We start from the raw sequence: 26,334 nt of genomic DNA, 5'->3' as shown, positions 1-26,334 counted from the left end.
GCTTGAGCTCAGGAGTCCAAGACCAGCCTGAGCAACACAGTGAGATCTTGTCTCTAGTAAAAATTAAAAAAAAAAAATTAGCCAGGTATAGTGGTGCATGCCTGCAGTCCCAGCTACAGGAGGCTGAGGCAGGAGGATCACTTGAGCCCAGGAGATAGAGGCTACAGTGAGCAATGATTGCACCACTGCACTCCAGCCTAGACAAGCGGCTGTCTCCAGCCACAGCAAGACCCTGTCTCTAAAAATAAAAATAAAAACCTACAAGGCAGTCAAAGCAAAGCAACACAGAGTTAGAAGAAAAACGACAACCAGGCATCTATGACTGGAATCTTTTTTTTTTTTTTTAACCATACTCTCCTTCTCTTCCCTGGGTGTTTATTTTTATTAAATAAAGTGACCCCAGATATTACAAGCGTGGCATTTTTTACACCTAGGCAGATGCCTTAATTTGACCTAATTTATTCATTTATTTGTTTATTCAACAACTATTTATTGGACATTTAGTCTGTGTCAGGCATAATGCTAAGTGCTAAGGATGTGAAGATAAATCTCTGCTCCACTGAAATTCAGTCTAGTGGGAGAGAGAGAAGGTAAATAGTCTGTTTCTTTACTGTATGTTAAGTTATCCAATCGAAGTAGATAACCAAGTGTTGAGGGAGCACAGACTTCACTGTTGTCAGTGAAGGATTCCTAGAGGAAGTGTATCCTGGGGTGAGTCCTGAGAAATAAGTAGGAGTAGGAAGTTAGGATTATTCATATAATTTTACTCCATCTTCTGCAAAGATGGAGAATACATACCAAATCATGGAGGCAAAAGAAAGCGTGGCTAAGGTATGGTTTGGGGAAAGTAGGATAATTAGGGTAAGGAGCAGGAAAATGTTTGTTACAAGAATTGTGTATAAGAATTTATAATAGAGGCCAGGTGCAGTGGCTCACACCTGTGAATCTCACCACTCTGGGAGGCTGAGGTGGGTAGATCACTTGTGACCAGGAGTTCAAGACCAGCCTGGCCAACATGGTGAAACCCCATCTCTACTAAAATACAAAAATTAACTGGGCATGGTGGTGCACAACTATAGTTTCAGCTACTTGGTAGGCTGAGGCACAAGAATTGCTTGAACCTGGGAGACAGAGGTTGCAGTGAGCCGAGATCGCACCACTGAACTCCAGCCTGGGCAACAGAGCAAGACTGTCTCAAAAAAAAAAAAAAGTTAATGATCGAATAGAAAAAGGTAGATTATCGTGATATGATGTCTCACCAGATTTCTTTAGAATCCTAAAAGCCTCAGAAAGTATGCCATAGGGTTTCTAGGGAAAAGACCTTTTATGTGGTAGAATCAGGGCTGGGGTCCACTGTCCTGGTCTCCCCAGAAAGGGGTGTAGGCAGCATGGCTGTGACCCTCATAAACTTACCAGTGCCTACTACCTAATAATAGAATGGAGACCATGTTACCTGATTGTGAGCCTCTTCTTTCTTGTTCTTCTTTTTTTTGGCAGGTACCCTAGAATACGTTTCCACACGGACCTTGTGGATGCCCACCTCTACTGTTTAAAAAAATACGTCGTGGATTTCCTAATGGAAAATGGGTAAGAAAAAGGGTGGTAGAGTCAAACCTACAGTGCTTAACAAGCTACTTTGTGAATTCCTTAAGTTTTAAAACTTGATAATTTAGATAACCAGTTTCTAAAAATAGCACAATAGCACAGTTCTCATTTTTGTTTTAGAAATGAAATTATGTCATCAACATAGTGTTGTTTTATCTGTACCACAGAGTCCCCTGCTTGTATTTTTGCAGCGTGTGTTATAATACGTCAACAAAATATTTTGTAACACTTGTAGTAACCCATGGTGCCTCTTTCTGCCCAGTTCCAGGCTCTTCTTCCTGCTTCAACAGGATCGAGCTCCACAGCCCTTATGCTATTTGTCTCTAATTACATGTTCTTCTCCTTGGCAGTTATCCTGTAGATGGGCCCTCTTAGCAAAGGGCTAGAGACTTAACCACAGAAGAGAAAAAGGAGAGCAAGTTTCCCCCCAATTTTAGAAAAGAAGTTCACTTCAATGAGTGCAGAGAAACAAAATTTGGCACACTTTCTGATTTTTTTTTTTTTTTTTTTTTTTTTTTTTTTTGAGGACAGAATTGTAGGACTTAAATAGTTTCCAGAGATTGTGTTTGGCAGATCACTGGACTTGAGTTTTCAAAGAGAAAACCCCTTTTGCAGTTGATCTCAAGGATTTTTTATAAGAAAAGCAGCTACAGTCCTCAAAGGAACAGGTGGGAAACAATTTAATAACTGCATGGTTAAGAATAGGAGCAGCTAGCTTCCCTTGATGACTGCTGGATAAGTTTGGAAAGTTCACCAGTGCTATTCAAGGCAGAAACTTATCTAGGTGAACAGATACCATGGTAGGAAGAGGTATCTCAGACCATCTGGAGAAAAGAATTTGAGAACCTGAGTTTAAATGCTAGCTCTGCCTTTGGCTGATGGACTTGAATATATATCGGAATATTAAGAGGAAGGAGGATTGTTCCCCTGCCCAGTATGATCTTTCTTGCAGTGTCCTACCCCTCACCCCCCACAACACTTGCTAAGTTCCTATGGGGAGGCCCATGTAGAGCCAATGGTAAAACAAATCATTTGGACTTTTAGAAAGCTTTCCCAAGGATTGTTATATCTCTGTTTCCCCTACCAAGGACACTGTTGCCCTGCTCCCTTCTGACCTCTGAAAAATGTTTTCATTCCATCAACACATACTTACTAAGCACTCATTATGAGGCAGGCATTGTGCTAAATCAACCATGGGATCAATGATAAATAAACAGATATGGCCCTGCCCTCATAGAAATTACAGCCTGAGCTCCATGGTGGAATGTGGAGACCTTGCTTTTTAGATAGCAGGGTAACTTGTTGCCAAGATTTAGAGGGTGATCCAAGACCTATTTCTCAGTGACCAGTCTGGGCTGCTTGTATTCCAAAAATGAAATTAACTCTTGGCCATTGAAGAGTTTATTTTTCACTCTCAAATAAAAATGAAGCCATACGAAATGAGCCTAGGCCTTGATGGGCAGAGGGGACACAACTGTGTTAGAAAGGATGACTTTTTAAAAAATGATTTACTATGGAAAATTTCACATAAATGCAAAAGTAAAAAAAAAATGAACTCCCATGTATCCATCACACAGTTTCAACAATTATCAACTCATTGTTAATTTTGTTTTATATGTGCCACCATTTGTCTCCCCCCATTACCCTAAGTTGTTTTAAAGCAAGGCATTTTGATATAATTTCATCTGTAAATATTTTGATATAACTTCATCTGTAAATATATTTCAGCATGTATAGTTAAAATATAAGGACCCTTCCAGGACAAAGATGATATTTAAAATAGATATATATTTTATGTATACATATATGTGTAGAGAGAGAGAGGCTCTTTTTGTTTTTAATAAATACCTTAATATTATCACACCTACAAAAAACTGACAGTGTTTTCTTTTTTTTTTTTTTTTTTTGAGACGGAGTCTAGCTCTGTCGCCCAGGCTGGAGTGCAGTGGTGCGATCTCGGCTCACTGCAAGCTCCGCCTCCCGGGTTTACGCCATTCTCCTGCCTCAGCCTCCCGAGTAGCTGGGACTACAGGCGCCCGCCATCTCGCCCGGCTAGTTTTTTGTATTTTTTTTTAGTAGAGACGGGGTTTCACCATGTAGACCAGGATGGTCTCGATCTCCTGACCTCGTGATCCACCCGTCTCGGCCTCCCAAAGTGCTGGGATTACAGGCTTGAGCCACCGCGCCCGGCCTGACAGTGTTTTCTTAATACTATCAAAGAGGATTGTGGCTTTCAGTGTCTGTATATGCAGGCAGTTTTACAGCAAACCTAGTCATCTCATCCTGGTTGTTATGGCTTATTTGTAGCTCATTTGGCCACTACCAGTTAGTTATTCCCACACCTGGCAAGTGTAGTGCAATGGTGTGTGTACCTTGAGGACAAGCCTGAAGTTGGTGATATGGCTATAGGTCCTGGCCAGAAGTTCTGCCAAATGGAACTTTCCCAGAACCTGCTGCAGTAGAGAATGATACAGAGCCTCAGCACATACTGTTTCCCCACCTCCACATCTGTTTAGGAGACACTTACCTCTTTCCTCCCCGCATCTACCTTCACCTCTCAGAATTGCTGCAATCAAAGAGCATATACTGAAAATTGATATATTTCAATATATTGGAAAAAGTAAAAAGGCAGAGCAGGGAAAATTGGAATGTTACTTGAGGGAGAATCTTTGTTCCTGGCTGGAATAGTGAAGGTCTTTGAAAAGTTGTGGGAGATGGGATTGAATTGGTTGGTGGTAGGTAGTAGCATGTAGAAGGTCTTGAAAGCTGAGCAGGGAGTTACCAATCTTTAAACAGAATAGTCTTATAGGAAATAAGCAATGATGCAACCTGGCAAGTGAACATAAACCATTCTGCATGGGAAAGAGATTTCTTCAAGATAAGTAGGAGGCATTTATAATCATCTGGTCATCAAATGATGACTCCTTTTAATGGAAAGAGTAAACCTAGGAGACCCAGCTTCAAGAAAGGACTGCTATAGCAATCCTTTGTTATATTTCACCCCTGAGAGTTAACATATTCTACCCTGTGTTCTTTATGTAGGAAAGCTTCATGTTTTCTACAAAGTCACACTTAGGTTTTGTTAGTTGTTTACATGTTAACATTTTCCACTCAAATTCTTTGAGAATGGATATCTACCTGGATTTGTAAGGCATTCACTATATACTTCGTGAACGGGGGAAAGGAGATGTAGTGACAGGTAACAGAAGCAATTTAGTATTAATAATAATGAAAGAAAAGAGGTGGGTTTCCACAGTTGACTAAGCAGAAAAGCTATAAGGAGAGCTGCAGAGAGAAGAAAATCTGTACTCTCTTTGATGAGAGGTTAACTATACACACTTTACAAGTTTTTTATCCACTTCTGAATGTAGTATGATAGATGAATGTTCCACAGAATCATTGAACATTTTAATTCAAAATGTGTTGGATTCTATATCCAGGGCCAAAGCAGAGCTTAGTCTGAGTATTGTGACTGTGATACCTCTTGATAACTGAGTGTTCCTCCCTCTTTTATAATGTCAGCTGGATGAAGCCTAAAGAAGCTGATCTCTTAGGAGATCTAGAAGCCCAGGTATTGGCCCAGCTCTTTGCTTGCCTTAGTAGGAGTTGCTCCTAGACCTGAGTCAGGGCCCTAGATTGGCACTGGCCCTATGAAGGCCTCAAGCAATATGCCAGTATGCCAACTTTGTGAGCTAAAGCCATGGGCAATATATACCAGGCAATATATACCAGGATTAGTCTTGATTTCCTTTTAGTACAGAACCTTCCCTGACCCCCCCCACCCCCATTTATCTTTCTCTCTTTAAGAGACTTAAAGATTAGTCTCCTTAACAGGAAGAATTGAGGCTGATTACTTTCTTCTTGTCCAGAAGTATCCACAGTTACAGTCACCCTCTTATAGTGTTAGAATCTGATATTGCCGTGCAGCGCTTATAGTCTTGGGGCTGGACCTTCAGAGCAGGAAGAGAGAGGAAAGAAAAAGATTTAACAGCACCTATCGTGTACCAGGCCCTATGCTGGGTGCTTTTCACATATATTCACTTCTTACAATAGTTCTCTCATTAGGTATTATATTATAGAGGAAGAAAATGCTCAAAAGTCATTTGCTCAATGTCATGCAGCCACAGCCTCAACGAAATCCATCACTGTTTAATTGATTGCCAGCAACGTCCACCACAGATGTTGGATATCTCCATTGCTAACATGCTTATGCGCACATGCACATGACTCACACTTGGAAGAATAACAGAGCAGTCACAACTTCCTTGCCTCAGCTATGTTGGGATGCAGAGAAATAAGGATAGGACCCACAAAGTGAAGTCAAGAGTTGGGGATAGGCAGCCATGGTAAGGTTAGAATCATGGTAATAATTAAAGCCACACACAAAATGAAGTTATGTTAGCTGGGCATGATGGCATATACCTCTAGTCTCACCTACTCAGGAGGCTGAGGCAGGAGGAGCACTTGAGCCCATGAGGTTGATGCTACAGTGAGCTATATATGATGGCACCACTGCACTCCAGCCTGGTAGACAGAAAGAGATCCTGTCTCTAAAAAAAAGTTAAACATTTTAAAAGATAAAAGTGTGGAATAGCTAGAAAGCCACGAGTAAGCACAAGACAGCAGAGTGGAGATAAGAAGCAGAGATGAGGGACCAGATAGTGCCATGAGAGGTAGGCAGTAGTCGTCTTGGTTTCTTACTGTTCAGTTCAGGCATCCATTAATTTGGCTGTACTTGGTTTCCTTACATGTCCTTAGATGTCCCAGAGATTTCATGATGTGTCCTTTACTTCAATGACAACAAAATTAAGAGTATGTGACTTACACACCTTCTCAACAGTGCTGTTATTGGGTGACTGCATACTGATATCTGAAGATGCAGGTGCTACCAAGAATAAATCAAGGTAGTCTCCTTTGAACTTCTTAGTTGCATTCCTTTTTATCTCTGGGACTTATAGAAATTATCAGCTGCTGGGGAGGGGACAAAGCTCTAGCAGCACGGGACATTGTATTGACTTATAAATAAAGAGTCCCAGTTGAGCTAGCCTGTGCTATCTGAGGGCATCATGGGTCAGACTATAGTAGGAAAGATAACCTTTTTAAAGAGGACTTAAAAACTGGAAGAATATGTATAATTAAAGCACTCCCACAAAGAAGCATCATCATGGAGCCAGAAAATCTAAAACCAGAGGGAAAAGTATGTTTGGTTTGATGAAGATTTAAGAATAATCTCCCTGTAAGTATAATGGTTAATTGATGTCCTTTCCATCTCTCTTTGTTCTCTGGCAAATTCCTAAATATTTATTGCTACATCCCTAGATGTTATTCCTGTAGGAAGTGTTCTCTCAATTTTTTCCCCTTTTACCACCACTTAGATTGGATTTACTGTGCTACCATAATAATATTCTGTGCTTATCTCCATCAGGCATAATTGATCATTCCCTCTTCTGATCTTGTATAATCTTTAATTATTACATGCGTCCCATTAAATTGTATTTACATGTCTGTCTTTTCCATCTTTTTGAAGTCCTTGAGGACAGACTTCATCCCCGATTCATCTTGTGACACACTAATAGATGCTCAGTAAATATAAAGGCAACCAAACTGTCAAGTGCATTTGAGGGCATAGATTTGCCTGTTTTGTTTCATTGTTGTAGTCCTACTGTCTAGAAGAGTGCCTGGCACATTTTGGGCGCTCTGTGAATAAACTGAATGAATAGAATGTTGATTGGCCAGGTGAGGTGGCTCACACCTGTAATCCCAGCACTCTGGGAGGCTGAGGTGGGTGAATCACTTGGGCCCAGGAGTTTGAAACCAGCCTCGACAACAAAGTGAGACCCCATCTCTACAGAAAATAGGAAATAGAAAAATTAGTCAGGTGAGGTGGCATGTACCTATAGTTCAGCTACTCTGGAAGCTGTGAGGTGGGAGGATCACTTGAGCCTAGGAGAGAATTTGAGGCTGTGATCACGCCACTGCACTTAAGCCTGGGTAACAGAGCAAAACGCTGTCTCAAAAAAAAAAAAAAAAAAAAAAAGTTTATTGATTTGACCTCTCCAGCCAGTAGGAGTAGGATCTGAACATGTTTTTCTTTCTCAAGTCCTATGCACCAGCATTGAAATTCTATTCTTATGGAAGATGTCAGTATTTTGTCAAGAAGGAAAAAAAGGGTATCACAGAACTGTATACCAAATATCTAGCTTTTAAATCAGGACCCTTTAATCTAAGATAATTTCCTGTTTACTTTCCAGCATATATCTGCTTTCTTTGGAGGAAAAAAAAACAAAAACTGAGAACAAAGCATAGGGTTAACTCAGCAATTGCCCTGTCTTCCCGATTATAGCTCCACTGAGAGAAGAGGCAAGAAAACCCAAGTTTTTAGTCCTCTGCTTGGCTGACTTGAGTTCCAGGCCCTATAAAAGTAGGTTTTCTGTTCTCCCTCCTTCATAATTCTTTGAAGGACTGAGTTGAAGTGAGACATTTGGGCGATTGTTAGTCTCTTTTGATTTGCTTACAAAGACAGAAAAGCCAGAATGCAAAAGTAGCCAAACTTTTTCTTTTGCCATGGACATCACTTTTAGGCATCTGGAAGCTCGTGGTCACAAGGAGGGCCTGATCTCAGATCAAGGCAAAATAATAGAAGTATCAGGTTTGACTAGAACTGATAATCATGTGTTTTTTCAAGTATTGGAATTTTTTTTTTTTTTTTTTTTTTTTTTTTTTTTTTTGAGACAGAGTCTCACTCTGTCACCAGGCTGGAGTGCAGTGGAGCAATCTCGGCTCACTGCAACCTCCACCTCCCAGGTTCAGGCGATTCTCCTGCCTCAGCCTCCCGAGTATGTGGGACTACAGGCATGCGCCACCATGCCCAACTAATTTTTGTATTTTTATTAGAGATGGGGTTTCATTATTTTGGCCAGACTGGTCTCAATCTCCTGACCTTGCAATCCGCCTGCCTTGGCCTCCCAAAGTGCTGGGATTACAAATATGAGCCACCGCACCCAGCCAAGTGTTGGATTTTTAATGCTAGCATGCTAGCAATATTAGTAATAGAGAAACATATTTAGAATTCATTACATTTCAAATTAGGAAAGCTTTACTTTTTTTTTTTTTTTTTTTTTTTTTTGAGACAGGATCTTGCTCTTTCACCAGGCTGGAGTGGAGTGCAGTGGTATGATAATAGCTCACTGCAGCCTCCAACTTTTGGGCTTAAGTGATCCTTCCTCCTCAGCCTCCCGAGTAGCTGGGACTACAGGCACTCACCACCATGACTGGCTAATTTTCTTATTTTTTGTAGAGATGGGGTCTCAATATGTTGCCCAGGCTGGTCTCAAACTCCTGGGCTCAAGAGATCCTCCCACCCAGGCCTCCCAAAGAGCTGGGATTACGGTGTGAGCTATCAGGCCCAGCCAAGAAAGCTCTACTTTCTGTATCCAAAAATCTGTGTGTTTATGGGTAAAGAGACAGCAAGCAGAGAATTCTAAATCCTGTGGAAAGTGCTTTGGTTGAAGTAAGCACACGATGCTAGTTAATATGGTATAGTGGAAAGAACCATGGACTTCAGGATAGATGTGGAGTGACTTTCAGTTCTATCAGTTATAAAAGTTGTATTAGGCAAGATAGTTAACCTCTCTAAGCCTTGATTTCCTTCTTTATAAAATAAGGGCCAGGTACAGTGGCTCACGCCTGTAATCCCAGCATTTTGGGAGGCTGAAGTGGGAGGATGGGCTGAACTCAGGAGTTCCAGACCAGCCTAGGCAACATAGCAAGATGCCATCTCTACAAAAATTAAAAAAATAATAATAATAAGAAGAATAGTAATACCTATCATAAGGATTGCTATAAGAACTTGAAATGATCTGTATTATTTTCTTAGCATAGTACCTCGCACATGATCAAAAAAACAGTACATATAACTGTCTTTACTGTGAGAACATAGAAGCCTACAAATGTTATAAAAGGCTTCCAAGCAGAGATCATATTTGAGAAGGGTGTTATGACTTGATAAATTTTCACAAAGTGAACATACCTTATAAGTACTATATTCAGGTTAAGAAATAGAACATTGTCAGAATTCCAGAAACTCCCCTCATTCTATCCCCTCACCTCCCCTACATACACAAAAGTAATCACTATCGTGAGCATTAAATAAGTGTAAGGAGATGGGATCAGATTTGTACTTTTTTTTTTTTTTTTTTTTTTTTTTTTTTTTTTTTTTTTTTTTTTTGAGACAGAGTTTCGCTGTTTTTGCCCAGGCTGGAGTGCAATGGCGCAATCTCGGCTCACCGCAACCTCCGCCTCCCAAGTTCAAGCGATTCTCCTGCCTCAGCCTCCCGAGTAGCTGGGATTACAAGCATGTGCCATCACACCCGGCTAATTTTGTATCTTTAGTAGAGACAGGGTTTCTCCATTTTGGTCAGGCTGGTCTTGAACTCCCAACCTCAGGTGATCCACCTGCCTCAGCCTCCCAAAGTTCTGGGATTACAGGCGTGAGCCACCATGCCCGGCTCAGATTTGTACTTTAGAAAAGTCACTGTGTCGGCCGGGCGCAGTGGCTCAAGCCTGTAATCCCAGCACTTTGGGAGGCCGAGGCGGGTGGATCACGAGGTCAGGAGATCGAGACCATCCTGGTTAACAAGGTGAAACCCCGTCTCCACTAAAAATACAAAAAACTAGCCGGGCGAGGTGGCGGGCGCCTGTAGTCCCAGCTACTCAGAGGCTGAGGCGGGAGAATGGCGTGAACCCAGGAGGCGGAGCTTGCAGTGAGCCGAGATCGCGCCACTGCACTCCAGCCTGGGCGACACAGCGAGACTCCGTCTCAAAAAAAAAAAAAAAAAGAAAAAAGAAAAGTCACTGTGTCTGCAAAATAGAGGGTGGATTGAAGGAAGAAGAGACCTAATCAGATTGTACTTCAGAAGTATCCTGTCAGCTGGGTGTGGTGACTTAATGCCTGTATTCCCAGCACTTTGGGAGGCTGAAGTGAGGAGGATTACTTGGAGGTAGGCAGGAAGATCACTTGAACCTAGGAGTTCAGGCTGGGCAACACAGGGAGACCTCATTGCTGCAAAAAATTTAAAAATAAAAAAATTAGCATGGTGGCATATGCCTGGAGTCCCAGCTACTTAGGAGGCTGAGGTGGGAGGATCGCTTGAGCCCGGGAGGTGAAAGCTGCAGTGAGCCATGATCACACCATGCACTCCAGCAGCCTTGGTTACAGAATGAGACCATCTTAAAAAAAAAAAAAAGGTATCTTTTTTTCTGTCTACCATATGAAGGATAATTTTGTGGATAAGACTAGAGGGAGAGAGACCAATTAAAAGCGTGTACAGCAATCCAGGCAAATGATGACAGTAGTCTGAACCAGTTAGTGGAAGTAAAGATGAACAGAAGTTGAAAGTTTTGACAGAGATTTAGGGGATAGGATCAGCAGTGCTTGGTGATTGATTATATGTGAGGGGTGGAAGAAGGAGAAGTCAGGCTGTTTTGTAAAAGGGCCATTTATCACAAAGCAACCCCCAAATGCAGAAGGAGCTGAGAAACTAAAGGCAGACAAATCTAGTTTGTCAGTTTTGGATGATTTATTAGGGTAACTTACAGACAGAATCGTGGTCTTGGGTGGGTGCAAGACAGGTAGATCTCCACACTGCAACCCCCCAGACCCAAAGCCTATACCTTAGGGAAAAAAACATATATGCTTTGGAAGGAATTTTCAAAAATCAAAGCAGTTTGTGACTTTAAGGCATTTAGCAAACCTAATATCTGACCTGCCTAATTTAGACCAAATGTCTTTGTTTTACCAATAATCTTTAACATTTTTTATTTCCCAAAGATTACTAAAGTTACATGAACTAAAAGGCATTACAGTTTTTATTTTTCTTTCAAAATATCTAATTTAAGCGCTTATTTTTCTTTATGCCAATTAATTAGAGCTCTTTTACATAAATATCACACACATAACACATATTTAAACTACACAGACAGAAGAAGATCTGATAGTTGTAAGATTTTTCATTTGCCAGTTTCTTTTTTTTTTTTTTTTTTTTTGAGACAGAGTCTCGCTCTGTCGCTCGGGCTGGAGTGCAGTGGCCAGATCTCAGCTCACTGCAAGCTCCGCCTCCCGGGTTTACGCCATTCTCCTGCTTTAGCCTCCCGAGTAGCTGGGACTACAGGCGCCCGCCACCTCGCCCGGCTAGATTTTTGTATTTTTTTAGTAGAGACGGGGTTTCACCGTGTTAGCCAGGATGGTCTCGATCTCCTGACCTCGTGATCCGCCCGTCTCGGCCTCCCAAAGTGCTGGGATTACAGGCTTGAGCCACCGCGCCCGGCTGCCAGTTTCTTAATTGGATTACTGGCCTCATGGTAGAGCCCTTCAAGAAACAGGGCTAGGAAAACATGCGTTTTCTAGGGCCTAATAAGCAGGCACAGCTGGAAGACAAAACAGACCCCCAAAATTAAGGGTCTCATTTTTACACCAGATCCTGGATCCCAAAAAGAGGGAATCAGCACAGCTCCCATGGAAGTCTTATCTCTCGGTGGGGAGTGGGGACATTTCCATAACTTCTAGGTGGCCAAGAGCATGCTTCTCTGATGTAAACGTGCAAAGAGTCACGTATTCCCTAATAACTGTGATTAGCCATTGTTAAAAATATATTTAGCCTTAGATTTTCAGAGGAATCTATCCACCACCTGTTCCTGGGGTTTCATGAGGAAAACAGAGTTTTTTCCCAGAATGGGGTCTGTGACACCTGCTCTGTTTTTTGCAAGGAGTCCCAGTCTGTTAGAGCTTGAATATCCACTTTGAATTAAGCTGACTGGCCAGGTGCAGTGGCTCACACCTGTAATCCCAGCACGTTGGGAGACCAACGCAGGTAGATCACTGGAGGTCAGGAGTTTGAGACCAGCCTGGGCAACATGGTGAAACCCCATCTCTACTAAAAATATAAAAATTATCCAGGCGTGGTGGCATGTGCCTGTAATCTCAGCTACTCAGGAGGCTGAGGCAGGAGTATCACTGGAACAGAGCAAGACTCCGTTTCAAAAAAAATAAATAAATAAAAAATAAAATAAAAAATAAAAGCACTATGGTTAAAAGTCAGCTTGATTTCTTCTTTTTTTTTTTTTTTTTTCTTTTTTTTAAGATGGAGACTCGCTCTGTCACCCAGGCTGGAGTACAGTGGCACAATCTCAGCTCACTGCAACCTCCACCTCCTGGGTTCTAGCAATTCTCCTGCCTCAGCTTGAGTAGCAGGGATTACAGGCATGCGCCACCACATTCGGCTAGTGTTTTGTATTTTTAGTAGAGATGCCATTTCACCATGTTGACCAGGCTGGTCTTGAACTCCTGACCTCAAGTGATCCACCCGCTTTGGCCTCCCAGAGTGCTGGGATTACAGGCATTAGCCACCACTCCCAACTATAAGACTCTTTTACAAAGCCCTTTTAAATTTCTTATTACCCAACTCTAGCCAGGCCACACTGACAATATTTCTGGCTTTTGAACTTGACCAAAGGTAACTTCACAGGTGCTTAGGGAAAGGAGAATTCAAGATGGTTCGTGGAGGGGAAGATAATCAACTAATGGTAAAGGTCACGCACATGTCAAACCAGAAAGGACTCATTCCCTAAGCCAGGAATTGAACCCAGGGCATCACTGTGAAAAGTCAAAGCCTTAGCTGCTGAGCTACAGCACTAGGAGTTTCCATTGCTCTTCCCACTCTTCCCAGAAAGAGCCTAGAGTAGTTAATTTTGTGCTTGCAAAGGCTTTTAACTACTCAAGATAATTTTTTGAGATAGCTATGACATGAATCCCAGAATTCCTATTCCCTGGAAGGAAGAGACCGAGAGAAAGTATGGCCACATGGTTACAAGGTCAAGTTCCCAAGGACATAGAACAAAATGGAGACCTCACCCAGTTTTTTTGTTTGTTTCAAGGACCTGCAGCAAAGTTTATTACTGACCAGCTTGCTGGGCCATCTTGAGCAGTTTATGGGGTCCTAAGCCCCTGTTCTATACTAAGGTATCCCTCTTCATGACGGAACAACACAGACAAATTCATAGCACAAAATACATTAGACTTAATACTAGCCTCAGAATTCTTTTTCTCATTAATCAAAACTTTACAGAGGAGATAAACAGTGATTTTCACCATTCATTCAGCCAATTTGCACAGACAGAGAGGCCAGAAGTCTCACTGGTAAGAAATTTTTACCCCTTTGCCAGCATGTCCTGTTTCTGGGTTCCCCTTCCCTAAGCAGCCCTAGCAACCCTGCTTGCCACACCATCGCTCCGGGGGCCAAGCTGCATCACAAAGGAAAATCATGGAACCACAGACAAATTCTTCTCAATTTTGCAAGTTGCCGCCCAAACGGCTGCATGGTGGACCTGAATTCTCATATTTTCCATTCTGGACATAGCAAAACACATGTGACAAAACATAGACATTAGCCACCATATGGATGCTTAGCACCCAGTATTGAAATGGCAAGGCCCAAACTTGCCCCCGGTTGGGCCCTGTCATCTTTATCCATTTTTAACCAAGAGGGACTTTACTGAGGGGAGGGCCTCTCACCCAATCCCATCCTTTACTCAGGTAAAATGTACCCCCATTACGTATCCAAAGTCAGCCAATTGGTGCTGCAGTCTGTTTCCTTTGGATCATATAGTAACTAAGCTGAAAGATTAGCAAATCTAATTTTGTAATCAATTAATCATTTAGGTGCCTCTTTTTTTTTTTTTTTTTTTTTTTTTTGGAGACAGTCTGGCTCTGTCACCCAGGCTGGAGTGAGTACAGTAGTGCGATCTCAGCTCACTGCAACCTCCACCTCCCAAATTCAAGCATGCCTCAACCTCCCGAGTAGCTGGGATTACAGGCCTGCGCCATCATGCCTGGCTACTTTTTGTACTTTTAGTAGAGATGGGGTTTCACCATGTTGACCAGGCTGGTCTTGAACTCCTGACCTCAAGTGATCCATCCACCTGCCTTGGCCTCCCAAAGTGCTGGGATTACAGATGTGAGCCACTGTGCCCAGCCTTCGTAAAGTCTTTAAATAAAAATACTAAAATATTTTTAGAAGTGTCTGCGTATCAATAAGCATCACTAGATGAGTCTCGATGCACTTCAGTGCATTGTTCATTCAGAACGTTCTACTGTAAGTTATCTTTAGTAAGATTTCGCCATTTCTGTAAGACTTCACTGCTTACCAGCTAATGTATAAGCTGGAAGGAATTCAGTTTTCCAGAAATTAAGGATCCCATTTTTACCTAAAATATTCGCTTTGCTCTCAGGTTCCCTTGATGAATTTAGCCAATGATTTTTCCTACCTAAGCACACAAGAAAAATGAAACAAAGGGGTAGAACACAAACATCCCTGTGAATTTTTTAAGAGCCAAATTTTACAACCCCTACAATATTACCATTTACAACCAGTTTCTTTCTGACCCAGTCAGATGTAAGAAGCCTCTAACTGGATCCAAGCCAGCTAATTACTGGATCAAATCCAATCCTGGACCCAGTTTGGATCAAGAAATTTGCTCAAAGAAACTTGGACAGCTCAAAACATAAATCCTTGGAGCTCTGAAATCTGAGAGAGAGAGCTTACCCACGATCCCCAGTCACTCTGAGAGATCAATGGACAGAAGTGGGTCCTTGCAGGTACCTTGCTTGTTCCCTCAGCTCCTGGGGGTCAGTAAAGCTCTACTTAAGATCCCACTTCTGATACCATCTGTTAAAAGAAAAACTCAAGCCAAATTAAAGGAGTTTATTTGATCTATTAATGATTCATGAATCAGGAAGCCCCCAGAAGCACAGCAAATTCAGAAAGACTCCAAGGATGCCTCATGGTCAGAGGCATTTGACAATTTTTAGACAAAAAAATGAAGTGACGTACAGAAATCAGAAGTGAGATACAGAAACAACTGGATTGGTTACAGGTCAGCCTTTGCCTTATTTGAACACAGTTTGAACACTCAGCAGTGTATGAGTGGTTGAAGTATGGCTGCTGGGATTGGCCAATTCTCAGCTGTTGGTACAGGCACATACTCCTAAGTTAGGTTTTCAGTCTCGTCTACCTATTAAGTTAGGATGCAGTTTGTCCACAAGCACTCAAATATAGAAGTACGAAGTCCTGGCTGGGCGCGGTGGCTCAAGCCTGTAATCCCAGCACTTTGGGAGGCCGAGACGGGCGGATCACGAGGTCAGGAGATTGAGACCATCCTGGCTAACACGGTGAAACCCCGTCTCTACTAAAAAAAAAAAAAAAAAAAAAAAAAAAAAAAATAGCTGGGCGAGGTAGCAGTCCCCTGTAGTCCCAGCTGCTCGGGAGGCTGAGGCAGGAGAATGGCGTAAACCCGGGAGGCGGAGCTTGCAGTGAGCTGAGATCCGGCCACTGTACTCTAGCCTGGGCGACAGAGCGAGACTCCGTCTCAAAAAAAAAGAAGTACGAAGTCCTTCTCAGGCCATATTTAGTTTGCTTTAGCATTCATAATTCCACTACTCTGAGATAACTATTATGAACATTTTAGTGTATTTCCATTGTTTTATTTTCATATGTGTAGTGAGAATACATGCTTGAAATCACACTTTAAAAATAATCTGGATCAGGTGCAGTGGCTCACGCCTGTAATCCCATCACTTTGGGAGGCTGAAGCAGGTCAGATCATGAGGTCAGGAGCTCGAGACCAGCCTGGACAACATGGTGAAACCCCGTCTCTACTAAAAATACAAAAAATTAGCCCAGTGTGGTGGCAGGTGCCTGTAATCCTAGCTACTTGGGAGGCTGAGACAGGAGAATCGCTTGAACCAGGAGGCGGAGGTTGCAGTGGGCTGAGACCACGCCACTGCACTCTAGTGAGAGTCCGTCTAAAAAAATAATTTGCTTTTTTCATTGAGTATTATAAGCATTTTTTTTTCTATCATTAAAAAATTCTTGGCTGGGCGCAGTGGCTCATGCCTGTAATCCCAGCACTTTGGGAGTCCGAGGTGGGCGGATCACGAGGTCAGGAGTTTGAGACCAGCCTGACCAACCTGGTGAAACCCCAACTCTACTAAAAATACAAAAAAAAAAAATTAGCCAAGCGTGGTGTCAGGCACCTGTAATCCCAGCTACTCAGGAGGCTAAAGCGGGAGAATCACTTGAACCCGGGAGGCAGAGGTTGCAGTGAGCCAAGATCATGCCATTGCACTCCAAGCAAGACTCCGTCTAAAAAAAAAAAAAAAAAAGTCTTTACAGTCACAGTTTTGCCTATATGACATTCTGTTATAGAGGTATTTTGATCTTTCATTGTTAAATGTTTTATTGTTCTGCCTTTTTTTTTTTTTTTTTTTTTTGAGACGGAGTCTCGCTCTGTCACCCAGGCTGGAGTGCTGTGGCCGGATCTCAGCTCACTGCAAGCTCCGCCTCCCGGGTTCACGCCATTCTCCTGCCTCAGCCTCCCGGGTAGCTGGGACTACAGGCGCCGCCACCTCGCCCGGCTAGTTTTTTGTATTTTTTAGTAGAGACGGGGTTTCACCGTGTTAGCCAGGATGGTCTCGATCTCCTGACCTCGTGATCCGCCCGTCTCGGCCTCCCAAAGTGCTGGGATTACAGGCTTGAGCCACCGTGTTCTGCATTTTTATAAATAACAGGGGAATACCTTTTTTTGAAAGATTCTTGTTTATAATCTGATGATTTCATCTATTCAGCAAATTTTTACTGAGTAATGTATTTTTCTTAGGCTAGACTTGGGTGAAATTATATGAATATTTTCAAGTCTTTTGCTATAGTGTTGCCAATTATTTTTCAGAGATTTTATCAGTTTATACTCCAACTCCCATTATGTGACAGTAACTGTTCTCAAAGCACTCTTATCAGTAATGAAAATTGTTTTAAATCAGTTAATTTAGTTGGAGGAGAAACTGCATCTTATTTTAGTTTTTTACTTCTTTGAAAATATGTGTTTTTTGAACATTTATATCTGTTTATTAAGAATATTCTTTGCCCTATTCGTAGCAATTATTTTGTCTTTTTATTTGGTGGGATTGTTTGTTTACGGCTAGTAGTCAAGTCTATTGTTCTCCTTTGTGATTGCTTGAGAAGAGCTTATGATTTATTGAGATAAGACAGGTGTTTCTAGGAAGGCTGTGTATCAGAGGGAAAGGAGAAAGTAAGGTTGACCCAGGGCACTATACCCAGCTCGTGGCCTTTAGGCCCAGGATGTTCACAATGGTTCACTGTAGCTTTGTAACATTTCTTGGCACAGCTCTGAGCTGCCTTCACTTTAGGAAGCAGGAAGAGTAATTGTTTCCTTCATTATTCTTCTAAGCCAACTGCATTATGGGGATTGACCTAAGGTTGAGCTTCAGCAGAGGTGGGTGGGACTTGGCAGGGCTGTTTCATATCCTCTCTTCAAATCACAGATCCTCTCAAATGACTCTGCCTGATGAGGCCACGTGCCAAGGCTCGTCTGCTTGCCTCTTGCAGTGACAGTTCTTTTTGGTCCATAATGTAAATATCATGGCCCTGAAATCCCCCAGCTGTCTGTGCTTTGTCATTTCTTCAAAGGGAACTGACTTGTTTTCCAATGGAAGAGGAACATTTGCTGCCCACACTAGTTTGAAGCATTAAAAGGGGAGAAAAAGAGCTAAGAGTAAGTGTTGTTTCATTCTTTGCATTCACATGGAAATTTTTAAATCTCCATCAAAGGATCAGGAGAAAAATCACATTGAAATTCAACACAAGAGCTCACAGCTTAACACAGAATTTTTCAAAGATATTTGACTTGATCCTTTAAAAATTACAAAAACTGTGAACTGTGTAGCTCCAGGGTTCATAATTTTCCTTACCCTCCTCAGCCTCTGCCTCTGTCTTGCCTTCCTACCTACACTCCATCTGTGTGGTCCTGTGTCAGCATGCAGAGCTTCTTTGAATGGGGGCTGGGAGAGGTGGTGGAAGTATTCAGCAAGTCAGGTTTATAGAGCTGCCCATACTTTAACCCCTCTCTTGGGCCTCATTATCTCATCTTTCAGAATATTGTAACTGGTCTCCCTTTCTTCAGTTTCCTTATTCCAGGCTTTCTTCCACACTGCTACCAGAATTACCTTACTAAGAGATAAAACTGATCAGGTCACTTTCTTGCTTAAAAACTACCACTGGCAGCCAGATGCTGTGGCTCACACCTATAATCCCAGCACTTTGGGAGTCCAAGGTGGGAGGATTGCTTGAGTCCAGGAGTTCAAGACCAGCCTGGGCAACACAGTGAGACTTTGCCTCTACAAATAATAAAAAAATTAGCTGGGCATGGTGGCACATGCCTGTGGTCCCAGCTACTTGGGAGGCCAAGGCAGGAGGATCACTTGAGTCCAGGTAGTCAACACTGCAGTGAGTTGTGATTGCACCACTGCACTCCAGCCTGGGCAGCAGAGCGAGACCCTGTCTAAAAAGAAAAAAATTACCACTGGCTTTTCAGTCCAGACTTTCTAGACTGCCACTGTAACTCCCCAGTGGGTTCATCTTACCTGCTGCCAAGATAGAGACGATTTATCAAGATGGGACAATTGCAATAAAGAGTTTAATATGCATAGCGGCAGCTAAATAGGAAACCAGAATTTTATTATTACTCAAATCAGCCTCCCCCAAAATTCTGAGGCTAGGGCTTTTCAAGGATAGTTTGGTAGGCAGGGTAGGGAATGGGTGCTGCTGATTGGTTGGGGATGCAATCACAGGGGTGTGGAAAACAGTCCTCTGCTGAGTCCAGTTCTGGGTGGGGGCCACAGAGGGGTCACTGGTCCCAGTGGAGTCATCCAGTCATCAGAAATGCAAAAGTCAGAAAAGACATCTTAAAAAGCCAATATTAGGTTCCACAATAGTGATGTTATTTACAGGAGTAACTGGGGAAGTTGCAAATCTTGTGACCTTTACAACAATGACTGGTAATCACGAGAATTCAGGCCCCTCTTGTAATCCTAAACTTGTGCCCTTTTATTAGTTTTATAAAGGTGGTTTCATTTTGAGAAGGGCTATTATCATTTAAACTATAAACTGTAATAAATTTCTCGCCAGGCATGGTGGCTCACACCTGTAATCCTAGCACTTTGAGAGACCAGAGCAGGCAGATCACCTGAGGTCAGGAGTTCAAGACCAGCATGGTCAACACGGCGAGACACCATCTCTACTAAAAATACAAAAATTAGCCAGGCATGGTGGCCGGCACCTGTAATCCCAGCTACGTGGGTAGCTGAGGCAGGAGAATCACTTGAACTGGGAGGTGGAGGTTGCGGTAAGCCAAGATCGCACCACTACACTCCAGCCTGGGCCACGGAGCGAGACTCCATCTCAAAAAAAAACGCGGGGCACAGTGGCTCATGCCTGTAATCCCAGCACTTCAAGAGGCTGAAGCAGGCGGATCACTTGAGGCCAGGAGTTAAAGACCAGCCTGGCCAACATGGCAAAACCCCATCTCTACCAAAAAATACAAAACTATTAGCCAGGCATTGTGGCATGTGCCTGTAGTCCCAGCTACTTGGGAGACTGGAGCACAAGAATCACTTAAACCCAGGAGGCAGAGGTTTTGGTGAGCTGAGATCATGCCACTGCACTCCAGCGTGGGCGATAGAGCAAGACTGTCTCAAAAAAAAAAAAAAAAAATTAGCTGGGCATAGTGGCTCTCACAACTGTAATCCCAGCTTCGTAGCTACTCAGGAGGCTGAGGTGACAGAATCGCTTGAACCTGGGAGGCGAAGGTTGCAGCAAGCTGAAATTGCACCACTGTACTCCAGCCTGGGTGACAGAGTGAGACCCTGTCTCAGGAAAAAAAAAAAAAAAAAAAAAAAGCTTTCTTCCAAAGTTAGCTCAGCCGATGCCCAGGAATGAGCAAGAGCAGTTTGGAGGTTAACAGCAAGATGGAGTTGATTAGGTCAGATCTCTTTCAGTCATAATTTTGTCACTGTTATTTTTGCAAAGGTGGTTTCACCACAGAAAGCTTTCATGATCTGGCCCCACCTAATTACCTTCACCTCCTTCTGCCTTTCCTCTTAAACTCATGCACGCTACTGTCCATTGGATTATGAATTCCTTGAGCTCAGAACTGATATATTTCCAAGGCCTAGCACAGTAACTGGCACATGCTTGGTAAATGCTACATAAATTAATTAGCAATATAAAATTCTAATAAGGTCATAGTGTGAGAGAACACTGGAAAACATGTACTAGTCTCTCACCTCTCTGCTTTCTATTGCTAAGTATAAATAAAAACATAAATAAAAAACACACACTGTACTAAAGATCAGGTCCCTTCTTCCCCTGGTACAGATTCCTGGTCATTTAGAGCCAACATCCTGTCTCAGTACCCACCAGGAAGCACTCTGCTTCTCCGAACTTCCAAGTCGATGCCACATTTGATCTCTGACAGTCCCAAGGTGCCATGACAGGAAAGGACTTGGTTTTTCCTTGTATGCACAGAGCTTTTGATCCCGGTATGTTCCAGACAGTCAGATTTCTCATATTTGGCCATTCTTTCTTCCTAGGTCAATCACTTCTATCCGGAGTGAACTGATTCCGTATCTAGTGAGAAAACAGTTTTCCTCAGCTTCCTCACAACAGGGACAAGAAGAAAAAGAAGAGGATCTAAAGAAAAAGGAGCTGAAGTCCTTAGGTCAGTTCTTGGGTTGGTTCAGTAAGAGGGGCAAGGGTAGCAGCACCTTTGGAAAGAGTGGTTTGGCAATTTAGCCCAGCCCAAGATGCCTGTCTTAAGGCAGCAGACTATTTTCTAGCCTACTAGGCAAGACAGGCTTGCCAACCCACTCCCTGAGTTCTGGGTAAGCTTGCTCAGGCAGATCCTGCCACTATGCTCTCAGCAACAGGCTCATCGTGCCTCTAGCCCCATTCTCTGATTCATAGCTCTGGTTTGGCTGTGTTCCTCACTAGGCCATTTTGCCTTTAAACTCCACCTGCCACTTCTTAGTTCCCCTGTTCTCTAGGCTCTAGGCAGCCCCGTTGCTGATTAAACTCAGCCTCTTTTATCAAGGGAAGGAAAGTGAAAGAATGTACAACTGCAGTCCAACCACAGGCCAGCCCAGGTGTCTCCATGCCAGGATCTGAAGATCGGAGCTGTCTCGTATGCTCTCATATCCCTAATCCCTGGCCCAGTTGTAGGCTCATAGTAGATGTTCAGAAAAAGTATTTCTCAAATTAATAAACTGACAGTACAGCATGATGATTAGGATTGTAGAACTGGGCATCAGACAGTTCTGGATTTGAAATCTGACTGCCTTCTTACTAGCATTGTGTCTTGAGGCAGGTTACTCAGTTCTCTGAGCCCCGGTTTTTTTTATCAGAAAGTAAAAGATCTCAAAGGGTCGTTGTGAGAACTGAAACACTAGAGCCCTGGTACTCTGGGCTCTGAGTTCTGTGCTTTCTGTCATAGCACAGCTACCAGATATGGTAACAGAGACTAGCAGCACAAAGTCAACCTGGCTGGCCACTAAAGCCTGGATGCTGGCTTGTGTTATTTCATGATTTACAAGGGTCATCTGTTTTATTTTCCCTAGTGGTCTTGATTACTGGTCACATGCTTTTAGGACCTCATATTAAGCATTTTTATATCATATGATATTTTAGGGAAGTACATTGCCTCTTTTAGTTTGACTTTCTCTTACAGATTTTAGTAGGATTTCCTCAGGGCTCATGTTTTGTGGGTGAGTTCCAAAGGGAGAATTGTGAGCTGTAACCTCTTTTAAAACTTAACTCAGAGCCAAGCATAGTGGTGCACACCTGTAGTCCCAGCTGCTCAGGAGGCTGAGGTGGGAAGATCGCTTGGGTCTGGGAGTTTGAGACCAGCCTAGGCAACATAGCAAGAACTTATCTCTTAAAAAAACAAAAAACAACTTGACTGAGTCTATATCTGTTCTGTTACCTCTCTCTCATTTATTTCCTTGGTGTGGGTGTTTGTTCTGAAGATATTTACAGTTTTATAAAAGAAGCCAATACACTGAACCTGGCTCCCTATGATGCCTGCTGGAATGCCTGTCGAGGAGACAGGTGGGAAGACTTGTCCAGATCACAGGTGCGCTGCTATGTCCACATCATGAAAGAGGGGCTCTGCTCTCGAGTGAGCACACTGGGACTCTACATGGAAGCAAACAGACAGGTGAGAGCTTGAGTTTAGAAAGAAAATTGTGGGGCTCTTGTCCTAGAAACAGACTGAGCCATTTGTCTGTTTCTTCATTAGGTACATAGTAACTTGTTAAGAATCCCTGTCATTTCCCAAGGTTGAGCAAGACCTGACATGTCAAGGGAGACTACTCGGGTACTCAGGTGCAGCAAAAAAGGAAGCAGGGGGTCTGGTCCATAGTCAGGGCCTCTATGGCTCCAGGGAAAGGCTAAGATCTTCAGGAAGGCTAACTTCTGGCCTCTGGGTCAGCAGGTTCCTCCTATTCTGTTCAACATGGGGATATCTGCAGTACTTACTTCATAATAAGCAGGTAAATACTCTGTAATCATTACTCTGATGAAGTAAACATAGGCATATGGAGGAGGCTTCCCTGAGAAGGTGAAGGAGCAGAGTGTAGAGTGGCCAGATGGCAAAGCCTCAGGAAAGGAATGACTATGAGAGAGAATTGTCTGCAAACAGCATTAATGAGGAGTCTCTTGCTAGCCCCTCCTTTTAACCTTAAAGTTTGTGAGATACAGGGAACAAATAGCTTCCACTGAAGGAGAAGCAGTGTCCTCAAAGATAAGCCAGGCCTTAATGAAGGCAGAGGGTGGAGAAGGGGACAGTAAAGAGGCTGAAGATGTAGAGGAACTCTGTATTGTATAGTAGGCCCAGGAGGAAGGTTTTTGGAGGGATAATGAGACTAGGAAAAGGAAATGCAGAGCAGTAGATGGTTTAGATGAGAATAAGAAAAGCATCCAGGCACAGTGACTTAGGCCTGTAATCCTAGCAATTTGAGAGGCTGAGGCGGGTGGATCACTTGAGCCCAGGAGTTCGAGACCAGCCTAGGCAACATGGAGAAATCCTGTCTCTACAAAAATACTACAAAAATTAGCCAAGTGGTGGCATGTGGCTGTCGTCCCAGCTACTTGGAAGGCTAAGGTGGGAGGATCACCTGAGCCCGGGATGTGGAGGCTGCAGTAAGCTGAGATCGCACCACCGCACTCTAGCCTAAGCAACAGAGTGGGACTCTGTATTTAAAAAAAAAAAAAAAAGAGGATAGGAAAAGATAAATAATTGAGGGAACTACATTGCGGTGGCATTCAAGGATAACAGAGGTGACATAATGAAAAGATTAGGTATTTACATTGCACCTGGTAGAACCCTATGAAAGTATAATTGCAGGTGCAGACCGGGGTGACAGTGGGGCACAGAATAATATAAAACAAATTGTTGAAAATTGGGATTGAGGCCAGGCGCAGTGGCTCATGCCTATAATCCCAGCACTTTGGGAGGCCGAGGCAGGTGAATCACCTGAGGTCAGGAGTTCAAGACCAGCCTGGCCAACATGGTGAAACCCTGTCTCTACTAAAAGTACAAAAATTAGCCAAGCATGGTGGCACACGCCTGTAATCCCAGCTTCTCAGGAGGCTGAGGCAGGAGAATCACTTGAACCTGGGAGGTGAAGGTTGCAGTAAGCCGAGATTGTGCCACTGCACTCCAGCCTGGGCAACAGAGTGAGACTCTGTCTCAAAAAAAGAAAAAGAAAATTGGGACTGAGTCCCTGAAGAAAACCTGGCTCAGGAATCTGTAGGACCCACACCAGATAAAACCTCAGGTGAGCCTCAACCTGGATTGGTTACAGATCCAAGGGAATCCCAAGCCAGAGAGCTTATGAGAAATCATAGTTAGTCCCACATTTACCCATGACCAGAGTCTTTCAGGCTGGTCTGGAAAGATGTTCATGGATAACCTGAGTGGGAAGACATGTCCAGATCACTGCTGTGTCCACATCATGAAAGAGGGGCCCTGCTCTCGAGTGAGCATGCTGGGAAAAGTATCCCCTGAAGTGCCAACAGGGGCTATGCAGCAGACAGGCCTGAAGGGCCTTGGGTGGAGAGTGGAAGAAGAGATCCTAGGGCTGGGGACTCGGAATTAGCCTTCACATTCCAGTGTAGCCATGCTGACAAGACCTCCATCAGCTAGTGTGGCTGCCACGCACAGTGCTCTGACCAGCATTCTGTCTGTGCTGGAGAATCACAGACAGGCACACAACCTGTGCCTTCCTAATGGACTGGTAGCCAAAGCCCCCCATACCTCTAACCTTTCCAGGTTTCTCACACTGGAGAGGGAATAGTGTGAACTTCCCCTTCATGTTTTCTTTTGGCTGGTGGATGGATGCCTTCTCAGGGTCTTTCCTTGTTTTGGAATTTGTCTAAAATGGATCTCATCCTTACCTCATGCGTGGTCACAGTGGTCCAGGAGGTGACCAGGAACCCAGGATGCCTGTGATCAGGATTCAGGGTGTTCCTTAACCTGATCAGGCCTCCTTTTCCAAGAGGTGCTATGTGGGTAACTCAAAGACTTGTCTCAGTGCCTCCCAGCCAAGGGACAAGGCATTACTTTCAAGGAGGAGGATTCACAGCTAAGAGACGGACAATAAGGCCATCTAGAAGCTGCAGCATGAATTATCTTCATCCTAGGGGGAATGCAGCAGCCTCCTGCTCTCCCTCACTCAGACAGGAAGCTATGGCTGAGAACTCCCCATATCTCTGATTGAGCCCTGGGTTCTACCTAAGGTGTTTTCTGATCTTTAGTGACCAAATCTCTGTCCTTAAGGTGCCCAAATTGCTGTCTGCTCTCTGTCCAGAAGAACCACTGGTCCATTCATCAGCCCAGATTGTCAGCAAACACCTGGTAAGTGCTAGTGTGGCCAGAGCAGGGGTGGGATGTTCTTTGGGAGCACTGAGACTTGTCCTTGAGAAGCCGGATTGAGGCCTTCAAGTCCTGAACCTCGTTAGCCCCAGGGAAGTCACAGCTGGGTTCTGAGAATAAAATCTCACTCAACAAGACTGCCTGGGCAAGTAATGACCTTGTAAGGAAGGGTCTGTTATAGTGTTGGGACTCAGACACAGGAGCTCTCAATCTGTCCCCCTTCTAATTCTGATTTGAGCACTCTAAGAGAGCACATCTGTACACACAAGTGCATGAGTGTGTATATGTGTCTGTTGTTTTGTTTTGTTTTGTTTTGTTTTCTTGGCAAGGGAGGAGGGCCAATGCTTCAGTTAGGTTTGAGTTGGTCTCAGAGGTGTTGTATGACCTTTTGGCCCTGAGAAATACTGATGATGGCCCCTCTTACTGAAGTGTCTCTATGGAAAGATCCCATTAGATCCCAGCTTGAAAGATCTGGAGGGTGGTTTGCAGTTGGTTGAGATGGATGGACAGAGTTTTATATTTTGCCTTTTACAGGTTGGAGTTGACAGCCTCATCGGGCCAGAGACACAGATTGGAGAGAAGTCATCCATTAAGCGCTCAGTCATTGGTTCATCCTGTCTCATAAAAGATAGAGTGACTATTACCAATTGCCTTCTCATGAACTCAGTCACTGTGGAGGAAGGGTATGTTTCCCCATGTACCCACTTGAGGCAAAGATAATGGAAAAATGCCTTCAAAATTCTGAAGGAAAGTTCATTTTAACTGAAAAGTGTATACCCAGACAAAGTGCTAATCAGGAGGGCAATAGAATAAAAACATTTTCAGATATGAAAAGTCTCAACTTTACTAGGAAATTTATTCCTCCAAAATGGAAAATAAACCAAAAAGAGA

General features: G+C 43.3%; 1 protein-coding gene across 1 annotated transcript in view; it reads left to right on the top strand.

Annotated features, from left to right (window-relative positions):
- Positions 1-783: 783 nt before the first annotated feature.
- Positions 784-26,334, top strand: part of EIF2B3 (eukaryotic translation initiation factor 2B subunit gamma) — a 48,017-nt gene continuing 22,466 nt past the window's right edge. The window contains exons 1-6 of the mRNA XM_030942342.1: positions 784-836; positions 1,498-1,587; positions 21,104-21,231; positions 22,535-22,725; positions 25,348-25,425; positions 25,978-26,126. Coding sequence (XP_030798202.1) covers positions 784-836; positions 1,498-1,587; positions 21,104-21,231; positions 22,535-22,725; positions 25,348-25,425; positions 25,978-26,126 — 689 coding nt within the window. The remainder of the gene's footprint in view (positions 837-1,497; positions 1,588-21,103; positions 21,232-22,534; positions 22,726-25,347; positions 25,426-25,977; positions 26,127-26,334) is intronic.

This window comes from Rhinopithecus roxellana, chromosome 12, assembly GCF_007565055.1.
Source record: "Rhinopithecus roxellana isolate Shanxi Qingling chromosome 12, ASM756505v1, whole genome shotgun sequence".
Taxonomy (NCBI): domain Eukaryota; kingdom Metazoa; phylum Chordata; class Mammalia; order Primates; family Cercopithecidae; genus Rhinopithecus; species Rhinopithecus roxellana.
This window is presented reverse-complemented; position numbering and strand designations above follow the sequence as displayed.